This window comes from Bombus impatiens, unplaced genomic scaffold, assembly GCF_000188095.3.
Source record: "Bombus impatiens unplaced genomic scaffold, BIMP_2.2 scf_0096, whole genome shotgun sequence".
Classification (NCBI taxonomy): domain Eukaryota; kingdom Metazoa; phylum Arthropoda; class Insecta; order Hymenoptera; family Apidae; genus Bombus; species Bombus impatiens.
Genome location: NT_176515.1, coordinates 963,270 through 985,995, shown reverse-complemented (window position 1 = coordinate 985,995; position 22,726 = coordinate 963,270). Strand labels below are relative to the sequence as shown.

At 39.7% G+C, this 22,726-nt stretch overlaps 3 protein-coding genes across 3 annotated transcripts in view; 2 read left to right on the top strand and 1 right to left on the bottom strand.

The window, feature by feature from the left end:
• LOC100744760 (flotillin-2) overlaps positions 1–22,726 on the bottom strand; it is an 89,880-nt gene that overhangs the window by 56,776 nt on the left and 10,378 nt on the right. The gene's annotated exons all lie outside the window — the stretch shown is intronic.
• LOC105682153 (glucose dehydrogenase [FAD, quinone]) lies at positions 4,200–8,858 on the top strand. Its single transcript, XM_012394601.3, has 4 exons — positions 4,200–4,761; positions 5,591–5,812; positions 6,152–6,465; positions 6,802–8,858. Exons 2-4 carry the CDS (start codon positions 5,675–5,677, stop codon positions 8,213–8,215), a joined length of 1,866 nt encoding a protein of 621 aa, XP_012250024.1. The 5' UTR covers positions 4,200–4,761; positions 5,591–5,674; the 3' UTR covers positions 8,216–8,858.
• Positions 16,027–22,726, top strand: part of LOC100745361 (glucose dehydrogenase [FAD, quinone]) — a 10,539-nt gene continuing 3,839 nt past the window's right edge. Inside the window, exon 1 of the mRNA XM_012394618.3 lies at positions 16,027–16,609. The gene's annotated coding sequence lies outside the window, so the exon portion shown is untranslated. The remainder of the gene's footprint in view (positions 16,610–22,726) is intronic.

Genomic DNA, 22,726 nt, shown 5'->3' with positions numbered 1-22,726 from the left:
ATACCTCTTAAACGTCCTTGAACGTATGCTAGACGAATGAAAGTACACTTCTCTTGCAATGCGTTACGTAAATCACACAACGATAATAAGAGATTCTAACGATTTTTTCCTCTTTTCGATAAAACACGTGCTCTTCCTGCGTGCGTTACCTGTAACATCCAAAGTAACGTCAAACGTATGTACCTACGTGTTAAATAATGTTCGTTCTTCTAAATCGGCGCTGTATTTACATAAATTTGTAGCCAAGATGGTTAAAAAATATTTGACGAACGCGTGAATATCCTTAAACGAAGAAAAAAGTATCAGTTAATCGCTCGAGAAATGGAATTTTTAGGCAATTCGACGTCTGAATGGCAAAAAACGATCGATTAAGAGAGATGGCAAATTATTCGAGATTGCCTAAATCTCCATTAATTTTTCAAAATCGTCCAGAACGATTTTTACGAGAATTCTTGTAGATTATGCAACGATAATTTCGACGAAATTTCAAAACAGTTTTACGCAACTAATCATTCTTCCTTTATGGGTTTCTGAGATAGTCGAAAATATTGCGCAATTGGTGCCTTGTTGCGTGCCCAGTGGAACAAGTGAATACAATGGTTCGTAAATAATCTACGTATAGTCATGGAATTGTCAGTGTTAACGTCGGTCAAACTGCTGACTAAAGGATTATTATTTAACGCGTAATTGCAGCCATGAAACTTCAACGAGGCTGAAGAAAAGTAAAACGCACTACGTGCACGTGATGCACGTCACGTAGGTACGCAGCGATCTCTGAACGCGAGATCCTGAAAGAGAATAAGATTCGCTGTGTACGCTCCTCCGAGCTCTTCTTAACCGATAAAGAAGTAAAAATAAATTTCACTTGGCGTATAAAAGTTTTTCGAAAGAAAAACGTCTTTTAAAATATTTGCAATTTGATCGAAGAAATAAAAGGAACGTATAGAAACGTTTTTCGGATGATTTAACGGTAAAATATCTCGGACATTTTGCAAGACAGGTAACTGCGTTAACACGTCGAGATGTGCCGAACTTTCTCGCATGGCACGTGCGTCACGAGTAGATTGCGTTGAACTTCACTGCGTGCGTCGTTGAAAGAAAGATATTTGAAACGGTTGCTTTTATCGAAATGTCTCTCCCAGAGACGCTTCGAAATCTTAGATAAGCCATTTGGTAATCGCGAAGGACTGGAATTTCTACGTAGTGTTCGATCAATCGTGATACAATCGGAAAAAGGGGAATTTTACGTGAAAAGATAAGCCAAAAATATAAAATAAGATTCATCCGTATGACGCTTCGTTTACGAGAGGATAAAATTTTCGTTTATTCGCTAATTAGCCAATACTAATTCGCATAAATTTTCAAATTTGATTTTATCACAGACAAAATTGTATTCTATACTTCCGCACAGTGAACTCATTGCCGACTACGATTGGTGATAATCGCTGGAGCATCCTGTATAAATGAACAGGCAACGCGATGACTCGTCAGATATAGCTATAAAGAGAAATAAAAATTCTAAACCCAAACGCAGAAATTATACCGAATTTAGACAAAATCGATTTATCAGCGGAAAAATCGAAGCATCGTTTTTTACCTTTTAATTTTAAGCGTAATTTCGCCACATAATTCATCGATTGTACTACCATATGCATACATTCATGATTACGCGTATTAAATGCTGCGTGTGTCGAACTAAAAAGAAACCAATTAAATAAATAAATCTAGAACGCAGTTGTGGCAGAAAATCGCGTAACAACCTGAACAAAGCTATTCAAAGAAAGTAGTACACATTGGAATAACTTTCGGGGACATTCGCGTCAAGCTGCTTTCAATGGCGCTACATTGTTTTCAGCGAAACATGCCAACCACCGAAAGTTTGTAAAATGTAACGCCGATTGCGATCGCGAACGATAAAATTACGAATTAAAACGCATACGCAGCCGAAGAATTTTACGTTTCAGCGACGAAACAAAAACGACGAGAAATCGTAATTTCCTCGCTCTAATTAATAAAGTCTGAGGAAATCGAAAAGGTTGCGTCACGTTTAACCCACGATACAGCAAAAATGTACGTTCACGAGAAACGCGAGCATAGGTAGTAACGATAATCTGTCACGCGCCATCTAGTATCGTAGTTTGAAATTTTTAACAGAACACTCTATGTTACTTCGACGAGAATCGAATCGCGAATGACAGGACGAAATAGATTGGACCAAGTGTTGAAATACAACGATATCAATCGCATACAGATGAGATGATTGATCGAACGGATTCTTCCCTTCGTTGCCCAGCGATATCCCCCACTAGCGTGCGTTCGTGAGATGTACCAGCGCATGCATGAATTCGAGAATTCGGCGGAAGAAGCGTAAGGATATGGATGGAACATTGGGCACGTCGAGAAGTTACTAGAACGTTCCGTGGCACGTGTGACGCCACACAGACACCTACACAGGTCACACTCGCTACCGCATAGAGAGTGGGGTTCACAACCTTTTCAAGGGCCATGGGTCACTAAGTCAATCGGACTGACTAGTCCGAGAATAACTAGCCAACTATCTATATTCCACAACACACTTATATTTCTTGTAATAATTGTTTAATAAATATCACATAATATTATTTCAACACAGACATTGTGTCTTCCACGGATTATTAATCTTAATTCCGAGATTAAATTCTAACGCCAAGATTCGGATGATTTCATCGTTACTTACACAATACGGACACTGTCGATATTTTCGCAGTGGAAAGACGAGATATTACGTCTCTTTTTAATGGCAGCATTCGTATGAATACCTCTATTTGTTGTTTTCCGGATAAACGTTTTAAGGATTTGTATTTTCATACAGTTGTTAATTCTGAAACGAATGATATAAAAATTCTTAGATCGAGTAATAAGCTCATTCGCGTTTTCATAAAACAACAGGCCAAGTCTTATCATTTACTCTAATTTACTCAATAATTTTATAAGTTAGTCATTCGTCTCGATAACGAATCTCGGCAACGGTATCTCGCAACGCTAAACGCTCGTGTTACGTTCGAAAATTTTAGAATTAGTAACGATGATGTCGAACGAGTGAAGCGATGCGGAAGTGGCGAACGAGGCCATTCGGAGTAGGAGGAGGAAGACCGAGGTTTCTTTCACCGCAATTTTCGATCGAAGGCCAAGGTTAACTGGAAAAACGGAGCGAGTCAGAAGACGCGAACTAGAAACGATGCACGAGCGACCGAATTCGATGCACAAAAGCGTCAACCATCCTGAATGGCACGCGGACCGTAGAAGACGAGAGAAAGTATCCGCGTGGTTCGATGCGAGATTCCGTGGCTTCCGTCACGGAGGCAAAGAGAAAGACTCATGACCCGACACGCGTACAAAGACTCTTAATTCGGTTCCCTTTATGGCGAACGTTGGAACGATTCCATAATGATGCAGTTCTGTTTGGAGAAATTAGATTTTACCGGGCAACGAAACGGACGAAAATATTTTGCAAATGATCGGACAAACGAAAATAACTAGGAAATACGAGATTACAAACGAAATCTTAGCGAGATACGTATAAGGATCTGGCTGTGCTCCTTTTCTCTCTCTCTCTCTCTTTCTCTCTCGCTCTCTCTCTCTCTCTCTCTCTCTCTCTCTATCTCTCTCACTTGGAAAGTACACGTATAATTTTCCTACATTTAAAAATACTTATAATTCGTATTATTCGTATATTGCTGTATTTAATTAGCCTTAATTACGAGCTTATTGGTTTCGTACCACTTTGAAAAACTTTCCATTATTTCTGACGGCTTGGGATGGCTTTCGTCAGATACGTAGGTACATTCTTTAGTTAATATACCGCACTTTCGGTATTGTTTTAAATCGATGGAATAGGTCCAAGTGTATTTTTGTGACTTTAATAAAGAATTAAATAAATCAAAATATTTTCCCTTCGCTATGTATTAAAAGTTTCTTTGTGCTCGTAATTTGCGATAGCTGAGCCTCGACATTCCGAAGCTCTTCTCATATTTCTTTCCTCTCATCTATATATCATAGAACAAATTTTCTTAAGATACGGTTCACACGCTCAGAGATTAGGTGGAAGGAGAATAAATGAAAATGGAAAAGAGCCGTAGATAGATTAGCAAACAAAAGGAAAAAGGGCGATCGCGTAATCTAGATGGAGAAGCGCAGCGGAAAAGACCGGCCACGCAAACCAGCGAACAAACGGTACGGGCTCAGGACGTGATTTCAGGAGGCCTCGGGAAAGGAGGCGCCTCTCGCCACGTTTGGTTTTCACTCTCGGCACTCGGTGTTCGAGTCAGTGCCGCTGGTGCTGTGTTTTCTCGCTGCCATTTGCCGGCACACGTTCGTCGTATACACGAATCGCCAAACGTTTTAAACTTTTCCGCGTGCACAAGCTCGGAAGCTTGCTCGAGAAAGCTGGTGGTGTCATGAAAAAGTGCAACACGTAGAACGAGGACGAACAAATGTGACCGTATAAAATATCCGGGCAATCGACATTGACAAAATGGTTTAAAACGGTTGAAAAGTTATTTACAATAGTGGTCGCTACTTGTAATAGTGAATGTTAAAAAGTTTAAATTTACAGCGATTGGAATGTCGTGATTGAACGTTATTCGAATACGTAATATATGAAAAAGGAAGGAACGAACATATTATACTTTCCACAGTGGCAAATATGTTTTAACGAAACAAGGAAAAAAGGGAACACCATAAATTTATTTGTTCGGAAATTCAATCCAATTACGATAACCGGTATGATAAATGACACGTTCGCGGCTATTAACGAAGAGTTATTTAAACAATTTGCTTTTAATTGGAAGTAATCTTATATTTCTGCTTATTAGCAACCTCTGTATAATTTAATATTCCGTTCGTTATTCGAATAAATATTCATATGATTTTCTAACTGATAATTATTTGGCGCGCGCAATTTTTTTCATCCGTTTCGTGATCGCTACAATGATAGAAACTAGTATAGACTATGTTGCGTCGGGCAACACTCTACGTAAACCAGGCCACACACCGCGGGCGAGATGACAGCTAGATTTTTTTTTTGTGTTTTTATTTATTTATTAAAATTACAATCAATTCTCGCGGACAGCTAGATGTCTTCGGATCCTTACTGCGTACCCTTCGTAAATCTCAGGAATTTCCTAGTCGAGATCCTTCGAACCGAACAGATATTCTTTCGCTGAATTGTTTCCTAAAGTTTATTGTCCACCATGGGTTGACACGGGAAAGTTGCCTTTTCTCACGTATGAAGGCCTTCCACTAGCAACTTTATCTCGAAAGCGATTAGCATCCTTCCTCACCCACCACTATAGCAAATAACCAAGTAACAACGAAGCCTATTTCCCTCGCTCTCTTAGCCAAAATCGTCACCAACAAATCCAATGATCCCGTGCGCTAAACACAGCCATCCTTAGTTTTCCTCCGCCACAGCATCATCACCGAACTTTACTGATTTTCCATCTTTCAAACAGTCAACATCGTGCTTGCACCGTTGGCGTGCTTCCTCGCGATCGCGTCTCTCCGCGAGTGGTCGAAACAGACTACTACAATTAAATTTTGTAAATTTTAGATAATTTGGCGTTCGTGGAAGTTTCGAGCGCCACATCAGTCTCGCCGAATAGACGTGGTTCTCACGAGGTGGAATTAAGTGGAAATGGCAATAGGGGTAACTACTTTGCTAGGTACTGCATCGGTCCTCGGATTCAGCCTGATTCCTCTCCTAGCGATCGGCTTCTCCGTATTTCGCTACAACCAAGCGGATCCAGAATCTCATCCAACCGATACCTACCAGGTATTTTTCGAATATTAATATACGTAAACCATACAAAACGCTTTTGTAGAATCATAAATGCACGCGAGTGACGCAAAGAGAGTTCGTTGTTATACATCAGTTATAAAACTGTTCCCTTCAGTAACGTTATTTTCATCGAACTGTTCGTTAAGCAGAAATCCATAGTCGTCGTTACCGACAGTCGGCAAAACAGACACATAGATCTTTAAACCTGAGTCGAGTCGCTTTCGATTCACCGTTTCGAACAAATTCCAAAAGTTCCAAGATATCGCTTTTCAAATCGATCAAGTATCGTACGAACGTTGCTTGCATACGATTAACTTATGTTTTTCGTTTCAGCTTCTACGAATGTACGATTTCATAGTGATCGGTGGAGGAAGCGCGGGTGCGGTGATAGCATCGAGATTGTCAGAGGTATCGAATTGGACTGTGTTGCTCGTGGAAGCGGGCGGTGACGAAAATGAAATTTCGGACGTCCCCGTATTGGCTGCGTATAGTCAGTTCTCGGAAATGGATTGGAAATACCAAACTTCGCCACCGACCGTTTCGGCTTATTGCCTCGCCATGATCGGCGATAGATGCAACTGGCCACGTGGAAAGGTGCTTGGTGGCAGCAGCGTGTTGAACGCCATGATTTATGTCCGGGGTAATCGGTAATTCAGGATCGATTAATCGAATCTTTGATTTTTTTTTCAAAAGTGGACAACGTAGTTCGATAGTGATGGATTTTCTAGTTATCTCGTTTAACGATCGATTACGCGAGGCATAAAAAGAAAAAAGAATCGATATGAAAGAAAAATATAAAAAGTACATTATCGGAATCTAAAAGAAAATTGTGACGGAAGTTTGTATCTTATAAATTTATACATGAGCTGAAATATAACAAGTTTACGTGTAGACAGGATTAACAGAGAGATATTTTAATTTCGTTTGTCGTCGCGCCCCGCGTTTCCCGTCATCTTTCGCCATAACGATCTTAATTATTTCAGCCGTGACTACGACAATTGGGCCAGACTGGGCAACGTCGGCTGGAGTTACGACGAGGTTCTGCCGTACTTCCTGAAATCCGAGGACAACCGCAATCCCTACCTCGCAAGGACGCCCTATCATGCCATGGGTGGTTACCTGACCGTGCAAGAGTCTCCGTGGAGAACACCGTTATCGATCGCGTTTTTGCAAGCTGGTCAGGAGCTTGGCTATGAGAATCGAGACATAAACGGCGCGCGTCAGACCGGTTTCATGTTAACCCAGTCAACGATACGTCGAGGCAGTCGTTGCTCCACCGCGAAAGCGTTCCTGAGACCGGTGAAGCACAGGCAGAATCTCCATATAGCGATGAACTCGCAAGCGTTGAAGGTGATGTTCAACGACGACAAGAGAGCCACCGGTATCGAGATCCTTAGGGGTGGTCGTCAGCAAGTAATAAGAGTCAGACGGGAGATCGTTTTATCGGCTGGCACGATCAACTCGGCCCAACTGCTGATGTTATCCGGAATCGGGCCTAGAGAACACTTGGCGGAGTTCGATATACCCGTGATATCGGACTTGAGAGTCGGCGACAATCTTCAGGACCATGTGGGTCTTGGTGGACTGACGTTCGTAGTCAACGAACCAATCAGCCTCAAGAAGGACCGTTATCAAACCATTCCCGTGATGCTGGAGTACGTTCTAAACGAAAGGGGTCCGATGACCAATCCCGGAATAGAAGGATTGGCCTTCGTCAACACCAGATACGCGAACAAATCGGACGACTATCCTGATGTTCAGTTCCATTTCGGCCCAAGTTCTGTCAATTCCGACGGTGGAGATCAGATTAAGAAGATCTTAGGTCTGCGAGATAGAGTGTACAATACCATGTACAAACCGCTGACTCACGCTGAAACCTGGTCCATTCTGCCGCTTCTATTGAGACCCAGAAGTTCCGGTTGGCTGCGCTTAAAGAGCAAGAACCCATTAGTATATCCAGATATTAATCCGAATTATTTCACCCACAAAGAGGACATGGACGTTCTTATCGATGGCATAAGGATCGCGTTACAGTTATCCAACACGACGGCCTTTCAGAGATTCGGTTCCAGGCCACACACTATTCGTATGCCTGGATGCCACAGGTATCTATTCGACACTTACGATTATTGGGAATGCGCGATTCGACATTTCACTTTTACGATTTATCATCCCACCGGAACCTGCAAAATGGGTCCAAAGAGCGACTCTACGGCTGTCGTGGATCCGAGATTAAGAGTGTACGGGGTGAAAGGGTTGAGAGTGGCAGACGCGTCGATCATGCCCACGATCGTCAGTGGAAATCCGAACGCTCCTACTATTATGATCGGTGAAAAGGCAAGCGATATTATCAAGGAGGACTGGATGTACAAGAGAGAACGATACGTGGGAAGGTAGTCGACACAGGAAGGATCAACGACCCTTTGAAACGATTTCCGTTGTTTAAAATGCTTAGAACGTGAAAACGCGATTAACGGAGTAACGCTTCTTCGCAGAAAAAGATGTTTCTCCCAGCTCGGTTTGCTGGAAAATCAGCGATACTCGCCTCCAAACGCGTAAGAAAGCACTAAACGCATGTATTTTTCACAACGACTTAACTTTCAAGGACGACTTGCGGGAAAACTCATAACGAAAGCCACCAATGATACCAAACCGTTACACCTGTACCTCATCTCCAAGAGATATAAGTACTCTCGGATAAACCAAACAAACGTACCTTGCTACCTAACAAAATAGCTTTATACCTTTCCGCGTTTATCAGTAATATTTATCGGTAAATTTTTATTTATTTCCTATTAATATAAATAATTTGTAAATATATTCTCTATTCGGAAAGAATAATTTAAACGTGCCATTTCTCACAGAAATACAGACGTTCGACGAGAGCAGCAAACCTCGTATAATAATACAATATTAAGGTTAATTAGTTACCTATAAAAATATAGGAATTGTGTATATAAAGGGCGGTAGATTAGAAAAAGCTAGATTACAACATTAATAGATACAGGATATTTTACATATGTAAATAAAACAAACATAATTTTTTATATGTCGGAGATGAAAGGACAGGGGGACTTTCCGTCTGGAATGTTGGGAAAAAGCCCGATATCCTAGTCCAGACTTCCCGTTCTTGAGACCGTATGCCGCCACAACCACATTTCTAGGGAGAACCATACAACCACTACACACCTCCGTCAGGCAAAACGTTCATCCCGTGACCGTGGCTACGTTCGGCGACCAGTTATCAACCTCGAGCCGAATTTCGCTATCACAAATCTCGAACAATTACAATCAGATCGAATGACAACAATTGCTTAATTACAGCTATGATAAAATCTAGGCTAAAGCATTAGAGGATTTTCCCAAAATTGCAAAGGGAAGGCTGCTCCGGTTTTCCTTTCATCTCCGACATATATATATATATATATATATGTACTCCTCATTTATATCGCTTTATTTATATCATATCACCTACGGAATGTAAATAAAGCTCTGTATTTTAAGTCGTTTCTTAACCGCTATCATCTTTCTAATAACTTCTTCTGACCTAACTCGCGCTATGTCTCGCATCAGCGAGCAAGGACAATGATCTCTGTTCGAATTTGAAATGAAAAGCAAGGAAATCACACGAATCGCGTCAATCGCTACTTTAGAAATTTTAGTTCATCAATTTTATTTGTATGCCGCCTATCTACGCGCATCGATCGAATATTCTCACATCACCTCATCGATCTATCCAGTGATTTCTGTCTTTATCTAATTGCTCTCACGGAGCATACCTGGATCGCGAGACGAGAGCGTGTAATGCGAACTCGGAAGAACGTGGATCGTGGGCGAACTTTCGTTTCACGAGCGAATCGCTTTACGTAACCAGGTTCCGTGCCAAAAGTTTCGTTGTAGGATACGAATTCTCCCGTTGCTTTCTGCATCGCGTTTCCGCTTCCTAGTTTCCTGGCGCGCGTTGAATTAGGCAGAATCTTCGTTATTTTTATGCGAATCTCGCTCGTCGTTGCGCTGAACGAGCACCTTGCAATTAACCTCTTGTTGTCTTACCATTTGCTTTAAAACGCACGCACTCGTTCGGGCTACGCTACGACTCTATGTACTCGAACCCATCCAGAGATAAACGGTCTGTGTAATTCAATTTGACGATCGTACTCCGAACACTCTGTATGATACCCGTTTAAGATTCCCATGAAATCCAAATGAAATAACGTTCACAGTCCACCTTCTTTCTTTCACCCTACTACTGTGCCTATGTATCGTTAGCTCAACTAGGATAATCGTTTCCGGAAAAAGGGCTCATAAACCGAAGAGACAAATCGAGTAAATCGGATCGCAAGTTTTCGTGGTTGCCATAATTGCACGCAACGAGGACCAACCGAGCACGAGTATACAAAAATCTCAATTGTTGGAATACCGAGACGAAACATTTAGGGCAACATTTTGATACATATAGCAGCTGGTTAAAAATGATTTACCGAAAAAAGATCGATCGAGTTAGTGGTTTTTAACCACTGTTTCCTGGAGTATTACTATTCCGCGAAATTAAACGAATTATTTTAGCTACAGTTTTTACCGATATAACGTTTTCTTTGTCATTTGTGTTCTTTTTTTTACCGTTATATAATCTGCCAACTATAAATTTTAAGAGAAACTACGTTTACGTACATTTTCGTTATCTGTTTCACGACATTACGATTAGCGATTATCGGTGCGCTGGCAATTTTCCTTATAATCTCGAAAGTGTTTCGCAACTTCGAAAAGGTTGAGAACAACTGATCGATGAGAGAGGCTTCGCGTGCGCGCCAGTTTCTTTCCTACCAGGAGACTGTGATACGATGAAACCAACTATGACAGAAATTAATCGCGATCTTTATTCGAGCCTCTATCGAATCCTGACGTCTCCCCGCGAATGTTGCACCGCGTTTATCCCTGCGAAACTCAATGGCAACGCGTCAACCACACTCAAATACTCAATTTTTCTTTTGTTCATACTTAATATCAGCTTTACAAATTTCTACTAAAAGCGTACCTAATAACATTCAATTTTCTACCTCGATCGGCACGATGCGTCGAACATTCAACTAGTATACGCATCCATTGCGAATAAGGAAAGGATTCCATGCTATGGAAAATTCAGTCGATGCGACTTTACGTTTGCGTTCCGGAGTTTCTTACTTTCACCGAGCCATCTTAAATTTGCGTGTGCAAACACTGATATATCCTCGATCTAAACGAATCTCGTTTGGATCTGGTAATAATACCAGACTCGTAGCGCAACAATACGATTCAAACTACGTTAGATTTCCCTATCTCAATGATCGTGAAATCGTTTTTTCTTGCTTTATTCGCGGACGGTTTGCGTCTATTTTAAGATTTTGTATCGCGTATATCTCGATTCACCGAGGTTTCACTGCAAGTAGACCGTTCCGAAAGAAGTTGAAGATGGAAAGCAACGATAGACACCGTTAGGGCGTACCGAAGTACATCGTAATAGACGAATTAGTTTTTTTAAAATGTGATATATACCTATGTGTTTCAGTATAGACTATGACAATTGTCTTTATATGTACGTGTTATTTTACATACACAGCCATGGCGTCAAACACGCTCGTACATAGTTTCGTTTATTCCTAGTACTTGATTTTAGACGACCGTTATTTGCTCATAGTCATCTAACGAAACGATATAACTTGTTAAACAATCATTTCGGAATTCGATAAATATTATTATTTTATCTTATCTTATAACTATTATTTTATCAATGGCAAATAAATCAATATCGACACGTTCACGATCAAGAGATACGTCGCTTTTGCATTTCGTTTTAAACTATTAAACTTATTGCAATTACGGAGAGTTGGTAGCTGCGACCTAATATCTAGTTACTTTAAAGCTGCTGACATCTTCGAATTGTCATATTTTAATCTTGTTCCCATTTCAGCGAGCAAAAGGAATTTGTAATATTCTACGAAGACATTTAGCATAAAATCCAATCTGGGAAACATATATACTGATAAGACTGTCAAGAATGATAAGACGGTCAAAAATGGTCGAAGGAACGTAATGGGATTAAAACTCGTAATTGGACAAAGGAACGAGAGCGAGGTATCTTGTCGATTGGCTCTAACGCAGCGGTGGAATATATCGGAAAGAAACATCGTCGATAGTTTAGAAAACGCCTCGACCATTTAAAATCCTTTAGCCTTGACATTTGATCATAGAGATGGAAAAACGAATACAGGGCAAAACTGGCGAATTTTACAAATTCTTAGGTACATCGTGCGAAGAAAGGTGAGGACAGTGAAAGTCGTGCCGTGATCGGTCGTGTTACGTTTGCAACGGGGCGTGAGTTCATTCGTATTTCCGATTCACGTCGGTACAAGGTACGGGGATATTTTACAGGGGATATAACTATAATAAAAGAAAGCAGTTATGACAAGAGCGAAGCCGCTTAAAGCTAGACACGACGAACACTTTCTTAGACTCCCACTTTCTTAAGCGGCATCAGGCGATGGCGTAATTGGGACGATGGTGGCCCCGTCGGGTACAAATGTCCGCTGAACTACCAAAGATAGCATCGAATATTCACCTTGAAGAATTTAGATTGTTTAAGAATTGCCTAATTTTTCGTATCGTCGGGAGGCTCTTTCAAAATCTCGTTCGCCGTTTTTGGTCGTTCACAAATTAACTTTAACGCAGTAGTGTGAGAAGCGAAGTAATATGTATAATTGCTTTGGATGAATATTTATCAGATGGAAATAAATGGCGGATAGCATTTATGACTCGAACTTTGCTATTACAGCATTCTTTTTGCGAGTCGAAGAAGAATTAATTAATTCCAAATGCATTAATAAATTACTCGATGTTATCATCGAGAGAAGCCCAAAGAAAATATCACGATTTCTCCTATTTCCTTTTCGTCGATTACGATTCGCTACTATTGTAAACCCCGCTCTCGCCTGTTCCTTGCGAACACGAGTAAACCTGAAATACGCTAGATTAAAAATGAAGGAAACGAAAAGTGGAATTGCGCGTGCGTAACGCAGTAATTGATAATTGATCGCTTACGCGTAATACTCGCGTACCATTAGAAAGTAACGCGTGTTTTTACAGAGCCTGCGTAACACGGTGCAACGTCCACGTTATCGAGGCGATATCAACTATAACCGGAAACGAATTAGTTCGATGCAAGTTCTATCGCACCTAACGACACTGTCAATTTCACGCGCGAATTAAATGGAAACCTCGAATAAAAGCGATTTTTAAGTTACGCTGTTCCATAACTTTCAAACGGCTAACGTGTTTCTTGTGCTCAACGTTACATCTTCCTCTGACGAAACCCTGTATCTACTAAAAATGATCGGCAGAGATTGCAGATTCATGCTTTACTGTTAATCAAACTGTGGTTAAAATGTGCTATAGACCCTTGCTCGAGGTTTCCATACGATTCGTCGATATTCGAAAATACCTGACCCAATACTTATGTTATAATCGAGAGAATCGATAAAAAACGCGGTACAATTTTTTTTTTCAAAAACCAGATAAGTACGATAAACGACACGATCAGGGTTATTAAACATAGCGAAATTTTTCAATCAACAAATTACACTCGTTTTTTTCCTTCCAATAACTGCGTAATCAAAATGTAACGAACCACAAAACATTTAAAATACGCCAGTCTGATCAATTTTTTTAACAAACAATCCCAAGTCCATCTGTTCTCGTTTCTTTTCCTAAACTGCGCAAAATCAACTCACAACACACATAACATACACGTGTCACACTTTAACGAAAAACAAATATTTAAGAAATATTTAGTAGCCAACAATGGCAACAAGTTTATTGGAAAATTCAAACTCGTCGAATGGAAAACAGTGGGTCGATCGAATCCAGCGAGACTGGCGCACGTTTCGAAAAATAATTCAAATACCGAGTCTTACGCGAGCGAGACTAGACCAATCACGAAATAATCTTGAATACGATTGGCCATAGGGCGGTGAAAGTTAGGTGAAGGGAAGTTGGAAAAGCATGTACAGAGATACCTATTGGAACAAGGATTGATTTAAAATTCCAGGTAAGGTACATGTAATAATGGTCAAGGTTGTGAATTTTAGGACGCCGACAACGATACAGTGTCGATTTTCATGTTACAGGGGATGTTCACCGAACCATCTCTTTCGATCGCTATTTTAGACGCTTTATATTGGAGCAGTTATTTTAAAACGACGAGTGCGAAAGAAATATGTTTTACATATACACTGACGCTCGTAAGCGTGCGTGAATTTTGGTCACTTTGTATTAAACATATACGAATTAATGGGAAACCAGCGATAAAGAACGTTATCTACTATTTTCTTACGTGACCAGCAAATATACGTTACCTGAAATATAAATTGTTTGTTTCAAATCTTATCGATAATACGATAAAATTAAGTACACGGTTCGTCAAGATGTTAACCGGTGTTGAATGTTATTGTTACAATCGATCACGATAGTTTCTATCAATTTGGATGAATCTTTTTTAACGTTCCTGCCACTTGACAACTAAATGAGCCGAAAATAATGGACTTCGTAAATAATACTTTTGTAAGACTAGGTTTTATCGTGTTATAACACTGTGTGACAGCTGTGACAAAGGATAAAAAGATTCCGAGCCTATTTGTAACTTTGCGAGTAAATTATATTTTGAAGTAAATAAGCGTCGACAAACTCGTAAACGATAATACACTTGATAATTTCAGTCTCGTACGAGCAGCATGGAAATAAATTTTTCTTGTTTTACGTGTGGCGTTTTACCTGCTGCTTTACTGATAAGATTGAAGGTGCGCAATCGTTATTATTCTAGCGCTAATTTGCGTAACGTTTTAGCGAATAGCTTCGAATTACGAACTGTCTCGATAAGAAGCACTTTGCGTAACCTGACCGAACGCGGTGCCCGATGTACCTGAAAAATTGTCGTGTCTCGCGATTTCGAAAAACGAGTCGAATATCGATCGAGCTTGATACGTAATCACGCGTGTGCGTTATTACACGCGTGCCAAGAAGTTACCGCACGAATGTAATAGAACCGGATGTAATCGACGCTAGGAAACAGGATCGAGTCGAGGGACGATGTAGACGTCGATCAGCCGGCCGTTATGTACTTTGCTATATTTCCAGACCGTTGACCCGATCCCGCACTCGACAACAGATTATCAACGCGCGATTTAACTTTTTCGGTTAATTACATTCCACCGGGCGATCATCGAGTCTCAGAAAAACGGACGGTCCTTCGTTTCAGCAGGAGCTTTACATCGGATTCTCAGACATCGGATGAATTTTAGACGCACTTTCAGATGATCTATCGGCGTACTGGTTCCGAGAAGAAAACTCGTACCATAATTGAAACGATTTCTTAATTACACTTGACTGCAAACGTACGAACAACGTGTCCTAGAAATGGCTGTGTCGTCGTTCTTACGCGATTTTTCAGTAAGAATTTACGTTTAGGTGAAGGGAAAGAACACCGGGGAAACAGACGAATTAAGCTTTCGGGAACTCTTCTTCTTTTCTGTTGAAATTTGTTTTGCACGTTTGAAATATCAGAACGCATAATGGCCACGTATTAAACGAGTCAGAAAAATGTTTACTTCTTGCAGTCCAGTCTTTGTAATTGGCACGAGTGCCTGTCGTTACAGCGACGGTATTCGTTTAAGATAAATCGGTTGACACGAGGAAACGTGTTCGAACGACGAACTGGGTTGTTCGACAGAACTTTCTTTCTCTTACTCGAAATTCGTAGGCAGCTCGTCATCGGTAGTATTGCAAACTCTAGTCGTGATGGAAGTCACGTAGCGATGTCAGATGTTTCACAACACGACACACATTAATCTTCTCGCAAATATACGATCCCAATGTATTACTTCCCCGCGATAATTGTGTAAAAAAAATAGTTGACCACTACCACGGTAACTATATAAATCTTATTTGATTATGCGGCGTAATGCAAATGTAATAAAAACAGCCTTAAGGTGGAAACCAAAAACGTTATATAAATGTTCGAATAAACGCGTATTAAGTTTAAGAGTAGATGCTTTCTCGAAAAAATGTAAGCAATTTCCATAGATAGAGCGCGTGTCGCAAGAAGAGATACTCTGTCGAAACTTTGATCGAGAGATCGTACTAAAATCAAAACGTAGAAGACATGGGTCGAAAGAAAGGCGCGTGTCCGAAAGGAAGCGGCAGGAACTCTTACGGATGTAACGTAAAGCGTGTGTACGGAAGGTAATGGCAACCTAGTGTAAGCACCAGCTGTTACCACATTGTTAGGGGGGAGGGGAGGATAGGTGCGCGTAGGTAACCACAGGAAGAGAATACTTTCACTGCCAAACGTACGGTTGGGAGCCTTCGAGAAGGACGAGAAAACCCAGGCATCGGTTAGTCAGACGGATAAGGACGGTGAGAGTAAAACGATCAGAGAGCGTAGTATCGGCACAGTGCTCTATCGTTTTTCCGAGATACTTACCCGTCATTCTACTATCGTTTCGAAACTGGTGAACCACTTGCATCGATCGATCCTGCCGAAAATCGCGCGTCCTCGCGATCGTTCCTGCGTTCATCGTCTAATTCCACCGAGAAGAAAGTAGTTTCATTCCATTTGGTTGGCGATTCGGAATTACGGATTCGCGATACCGATCGATACCATCCATGTAGACGATCCAAATAAAGAGGAAGTCGATTCGAAGGATTTAATGGAAAATCGACAGACTTCATGGGGAGAGAAGCTTCGTAAACATCTTAACGAAGGTAAGCGGTTCGCAAAAGTGTTCGGTTTCTGTTCGGAGATATATTGGCACATGCTCCTCCGACATCACGGGAGAATTCTCCCGGAGAAAGTTCTAAGGACTGCCCGTTAGATAATCCAGGGTCGTCGAAGGAACTTTACAAAGTATAGGAAATATAGAAACCTCTTACGTAGATATATATTATACGAAACATTTTGAAATTTCATTAGCACTGTAACGAGACACGACCGCCGCATCGTTATATTGGAGGCATGTGCAAAGTATTTGAACAGTCAATTATTTACCATAGTGATGAAGCACGATATTTGGTGAAAGCATTTTTAACACTAATTATACGTTTAAGACTATCATTTATGCTGTATACTAATTTTTCGCTAACAATAAGCGTGTATTTGCAATAAATCTCTTGCAACTTCTATATACATTTTTTAAACACGATAGTCGCGTCTTGTTACAGCGCTAACCAGATTTTAGAGATATATGTGTAAGGATATTTCGTAGGATGCACATGATATACGTAGCCAGAAAAATTTTTTGTGGTAAGCGTTCGAATACTTTTGTGAATCACTGCAAGACGAATCTACCGACGTTGAAACGATATAAGGTGAGACATACAGTGAGAAAGATTGATACGGAAATTATCAGAATCGGGTGCGACATTTCAGATATTTCGCGAGAAAGCCAAGTAACGTTGATACAGAGTGTTAGACAGAATTATAACAAACTTGTGTAACTATAGGTTACGCATAGTAAATTTCTCTCTGTTCTGTCCAACTCGAGTAACATATATTCATTCGTAAGAAAATATACAGAGTTTCGAATCTTTAATATTTCTGTCGTTTCTAGCAACCCGATCGTCACTGGCCACGAAAGACGTAATAGCCGATTTTACGAGTTTCCACAAACACAAAAGATATTATCGAATTGTCCAGCAGACAATTTCCCCATCAACTAGACATAAGCGAAATCAGATTTTTTCCGAGTGTTCGTTTGCAATAGAGTTTGCGATTCTTATTTGTAAAACGAACGTTCGGTAAACAATTTTTCATTTCCGTGGGACAAGTGAAAGATGTATGAAATATGGAGAAATAATACAATGTTAATCTTGTCATTTTGAATGTATTGAAAAACAGCCGCGCGAACATCTGCAGATTATAATAAAATCGAAGAGTGCGATTCATTTAAAAATCGACTACATGCGATAATAGTCTCGGTAAATATCGTGCAAGCCGAGAATCGGAGTAATATTCATAGCAGGCAGCACAGATCAAGGCTGTGGAACGGTGACATAGATCTTTACGCTTAGATTACGTATAGATTTTTACGTTATTCACTACTGGCGTTGCCATGTGGTGGTATCTAATTGCGTTTCATGAGCGAATCTTTCATATGCGAGTCCTTTTCTATTGCAAAACACGATCCCTAACGTTTATCCAAAGTCGTTACTATTTCATTCTGTTTTCCATTATTTTAATTTAATTCAATAACAAATAACTCGAACAAAATTATCGAAAATATCGGTATAATACGATATAAGAGTATGTGATTCGAGTAAAGTAGATAATCGATTTAGTAGATCATTTAGTAGATAATAAAAGATAAAGTAAAAAAGAAATAGAGAATAAGAGAAATTTAAGATTACGAGAACTAAAATATCAATTATAAAAGATTCGATACTAAAACGAGCGAAAAGGGAATAAAATAATAAAATAGGTTACAACTTATTTCGTCATTCGTGAGTTTCTAAACAAACGATGAGAGTGTTACATCTGTCTTTTCGCTGTAAACATCTAACATAAGACCGGTTTTACGATATTACGCAGTCTTATGCTATGCGATAAAATTCATACAAAATCCAGATTAGATCCGACCAGATTTCCAGAGATCAATGCTAATGCGTTTAGAAAAAGAAGAAAAGACAAAAAAAAATAGACTACAACGCACCGCTATAAATCATTTTATTCAAATATTTTGCCAAAAAATACAAAAGTACAAAATATAGAATAAATTAATATAAAAAATAATAAACATAACATATATAAATATATAAATTAACGAAAAAGATAGAAAATAGAATATAATTTCCTGGCGCACCTTTTTAAATATCTCAGCTTACGTAACTCTTTCGTGCTCACCACGAAGACACGCATCTCGAATTCTTGTTTTAAATACATCTCATAGATCTAACACTCCTGCTTAAGATATCAAGAAATTCCAAGAAAGGAAAAAATAGAAGAAATAAAAAAAAAAAAAAATAGAAAAAAGAAAGAAATTCAAACAAACTGCATACATCGACGTTACTCGTGCTCGATTATCTTATATACTTTCTTTCGCCGTTGAAAGTCATTTAAAGAAAGAAAGTCGCAAGTGGTTACGCAATAACTCTGTAAAATTTTCTCATTGAATCGAGAATGTTTCGTGATGCCTCTCTAATGAAAACAATTTTAATATCATCCTATTTATCATTATTATTACTATCGTTATCGCTATCACCGAGTATCGTCCTTTTTTTTTAAGAAACAGCGAAACATTACACTCGTCACGAACGAAATAATCCACGCAATGAGAGACGTGAACGCGTGTTCCAAGTTTCGACGGATCTCTCCTTTACGTCGCTCAAAGAAAAACTAATTTACGCTGAACTCACGTGGCTGGGTGCTTGGTGATCAAGCAGTCGGCAAAACTCTTACCTGAAACAAGAAAGCAGGATCGTGTACAGGATACGTATCGTCGTTGAAAATGTTAAACGAGTAGTCGATTTGTAGTCGTTAAACGTCAATTTCTAATCACGTTTTTCGGCAGAAATAACGTCTCTATTATAATGGTAACTTGTCGACTTTAACGTCCATGATATATAATAACGTATATTCGCTAATTTTCATAAACGTGTCGAGGAAAAAGTTTTAAAACTTCGTTAGCGCTATAGCGAAAAACGACGAGTGCGTTGATCGTGGTGATAAACCTTGATTGATTCGACCAAATAAGCGAATATATTTTGCACGTGACAAAAGTAGTACATCGTATAATATTTCTGTAATAGGTACTTATTGCACGTACATATATACATATACATGTGTGTGTGTGTGTGTGTGTGTGTCTGTCTGTCTTATTTTATTTTCCTACTACCAGCAGCATTGTACATTACAATTCCTCTTTTTGTACGCAAATGAGATTTCAACTACAACGCGTTCAAGAAAAAAAGTTACAACATTTGACATTATTCACGACATTATTTATGATCGTCTTGAGATAAAAAATGAATGTAATTATTCCCAAGAATCGCGCGCAACGAACAAATATCCCATTACGTAGCGCGAAGAGAGTTACACGTTCGATCTAAATGCGATAATCTAAGAGAATAGAGAACGCGTCTTTCAGAGAGAAAAGTTGCCAATTTCCGCGTTATTTTCTTGCGCGATGCAGAAATTGCGAGGCGATAGAGACTATGATTTTTCCTAGCTTGCGTTCTCACCGTTCGTTCGTTCGTTCATCGATTGGAAACAACGTTGTTTCAGTTCGGTTTGCGAGGATCTCTATCCCCGAGACCCATTTCGATGAGCAACAACTCGATAAAATTGCTTTTTTCTCTTTCTTTTTCCATTCTTTTTCCCTTTGATAGAATCGTACGAATATCGCGTTTTCCGCGTTATAACGAACGCAGGTGGTTTTAAAACTTTCTCGTATCTTTTTTTACCGATGCAAAACACGGGTTCTTTCGTGACTCGGCGGACACGAACGATGGAAATAACATTTTAAGCATAATAGATGCGTTTTCTCCCGAAGCAAATGTAAAATCGACGCATGATACAGCCAGGTTTTTTCTGCGAATATTTCTGCGTTTGAATAATTTACGCTTGATCAATTTCTCTGTAGCGATTTTGTCTACAGCAGCGACTATAGGAAAAATATGGTAGTTAAGATATTAATTGGGCATAATATAATTTATCCAGCTACTCGTTCGTCGAGTAATTCTACGAGTAATTTTATCCATTTAAAAATAAAATAATTCGTGTCACCCATATAGATTTATATTTCTATGGAAAATCATCTTCCACAAACTAACCGGTCGTACAACTTACAAGCAACCATTTATCTACTGCGAAAACCTACAAAGACTCATTCCAGAACCTATTAACCTAAATAAAGCGGTGATCGATCCTCCTACTTACTCTCTCCACTGCTGTTTGCTACATCAGCAATAGTCCAAGCTCGTTAATTGTTACAACAGCGCTCGTTCGATTACGCGTTTCTCGTTCTCTATATCCATTTCGAGAGCAACTTCTATCGTTCTACTCCCGCAACTTTCATCTATTATCGTCAGTCGAACGTTTTATCGCAGTTTCCAGCCGACGATCCACGATCGATAGGCTGCAGATTCGTACTTTCCGGAATATAATTGAAAGAGTAGAACTTGCATAGAAAATTGTTTCGTCTATCAAATGTTATGGAAAGTATTAAACCGTGGATATTTTATATATTATATCTTTTCGCATTATGTGCATTCTGTGAAACTATGCACTCTCGAGTCTCCTATAAATGTATAGAAATTCGCAGTCTAACGATGAGAAATGCTACAAACCCCAAGAAATTTCGTTACTCGTAAAATACGAAAGTGCACGTTCTAGATTTAAGACACCAAACGAACGCGTGTATCGGCGGCTACAAGAAGAGAAAAGCAAGGGCCGCGATATTCGAATAACCCGAATCAGGAATACTCGAGTCAGATCAGGAAGATTGTAGCGTAAGCCGAGAGCGTGGATGGTAGTCGAGGCGTAAGAAACGCAAGCAGAGAGAGGACACGTAACATAACCGGCAGAAATCCGTGGACGAAAACGAACGTGACAGAGGTTTACGTGGATGGAACACTTTCACCTTCCCCTGTTACGAGATCACCATCTTACCCATTCTACCGGCAAACACACAACTTGATTAATTTGTAGGCCGGTTTACGCGAGAATTAATCGATAAACCGCGACGCATGCTGCCCGTCAAATCGCGTCGAGTTCCACGTGCTGCTAATTAGGGCCAGCTCTATTTCCTACAATTTTCTTCCTTCCTTCCGCATCGTCCAACAGGATTCGTAGTACGTCGTACTGAAACGCGATTTACCCGTACTGATTACCACGATCGTTTCCTTTCCCTTGCCCGATGAGAAAACTTTAAGCGTCCGGAATTTGAAAGGCAGAAATTGAACGGGGGATCGTGTAATTTCTCGTTTACCGATTTGAAAATCGATGCTTTGTACGCGGGATCGATCGTGCTTAATCGATGTTTTGATTAATCGCGTAATCGTCGAATAGAAGTTGACGTACGAGCCCTAGCGTACAATTGCTAGAACATCTATCTACATACATACGTATATCGCTTGGTAAAACAATTAGAAAAATAGACGATAGACGAGTGGTCAGCAGGTTTGCTTGTTTTTGATTTGCAAGTTTTAACGGTAAGCGCGCAGTCCTCCGTGAATCGAAAGATTCTCCATTCGTTGAAAGTTTCGGATTATCGATCTCTACGAGCGTCTAATCCATTCTAATTTCTAATTGAAAGATTGATTTGCTTGGCAAAATTACTATAGCACAATGTTAACGACTCAATCTCGAGCAATCAAATACAAATAGACTAGCAATTAGAATCTCTCTGCAACTTGTATCTAAGATTCGGTTTCATGAAAGAATAATTATCACTAGTGTCACCAGCCATAATAGTAGACCAACATTTATATCCCAACGATATTTATTTACTAGACCGTAGATGTTTATACAAATTGATATTTTCATGAATATAATTTCAAACTGGAATTGTTTAACCCGCTAAAAATTACGATACTTTCGTATTTTCCATATTACATATTCACAAAACGCACGTATTATATAGAGTGGTTGGTAACTGGTGGTACAAGCGGAAAGGGGGTGATTCTAGGCGAAAAAAGAAGTCGAAAATATAGAATAAAAATTTTTCGTTCGAGGCTTTGTTTTCGAGAAAATCGACTTTGAATTTTCGCTCGGTACGCGTGCAGTTTATCGCGTCTCGTTATAACGGATCTCACTGTAGATCGTTGTCTCGATGGAAAAATTAAAAAAGAAAATTTTTATTCTATATTTTCGTCTTTTTTTTTCTC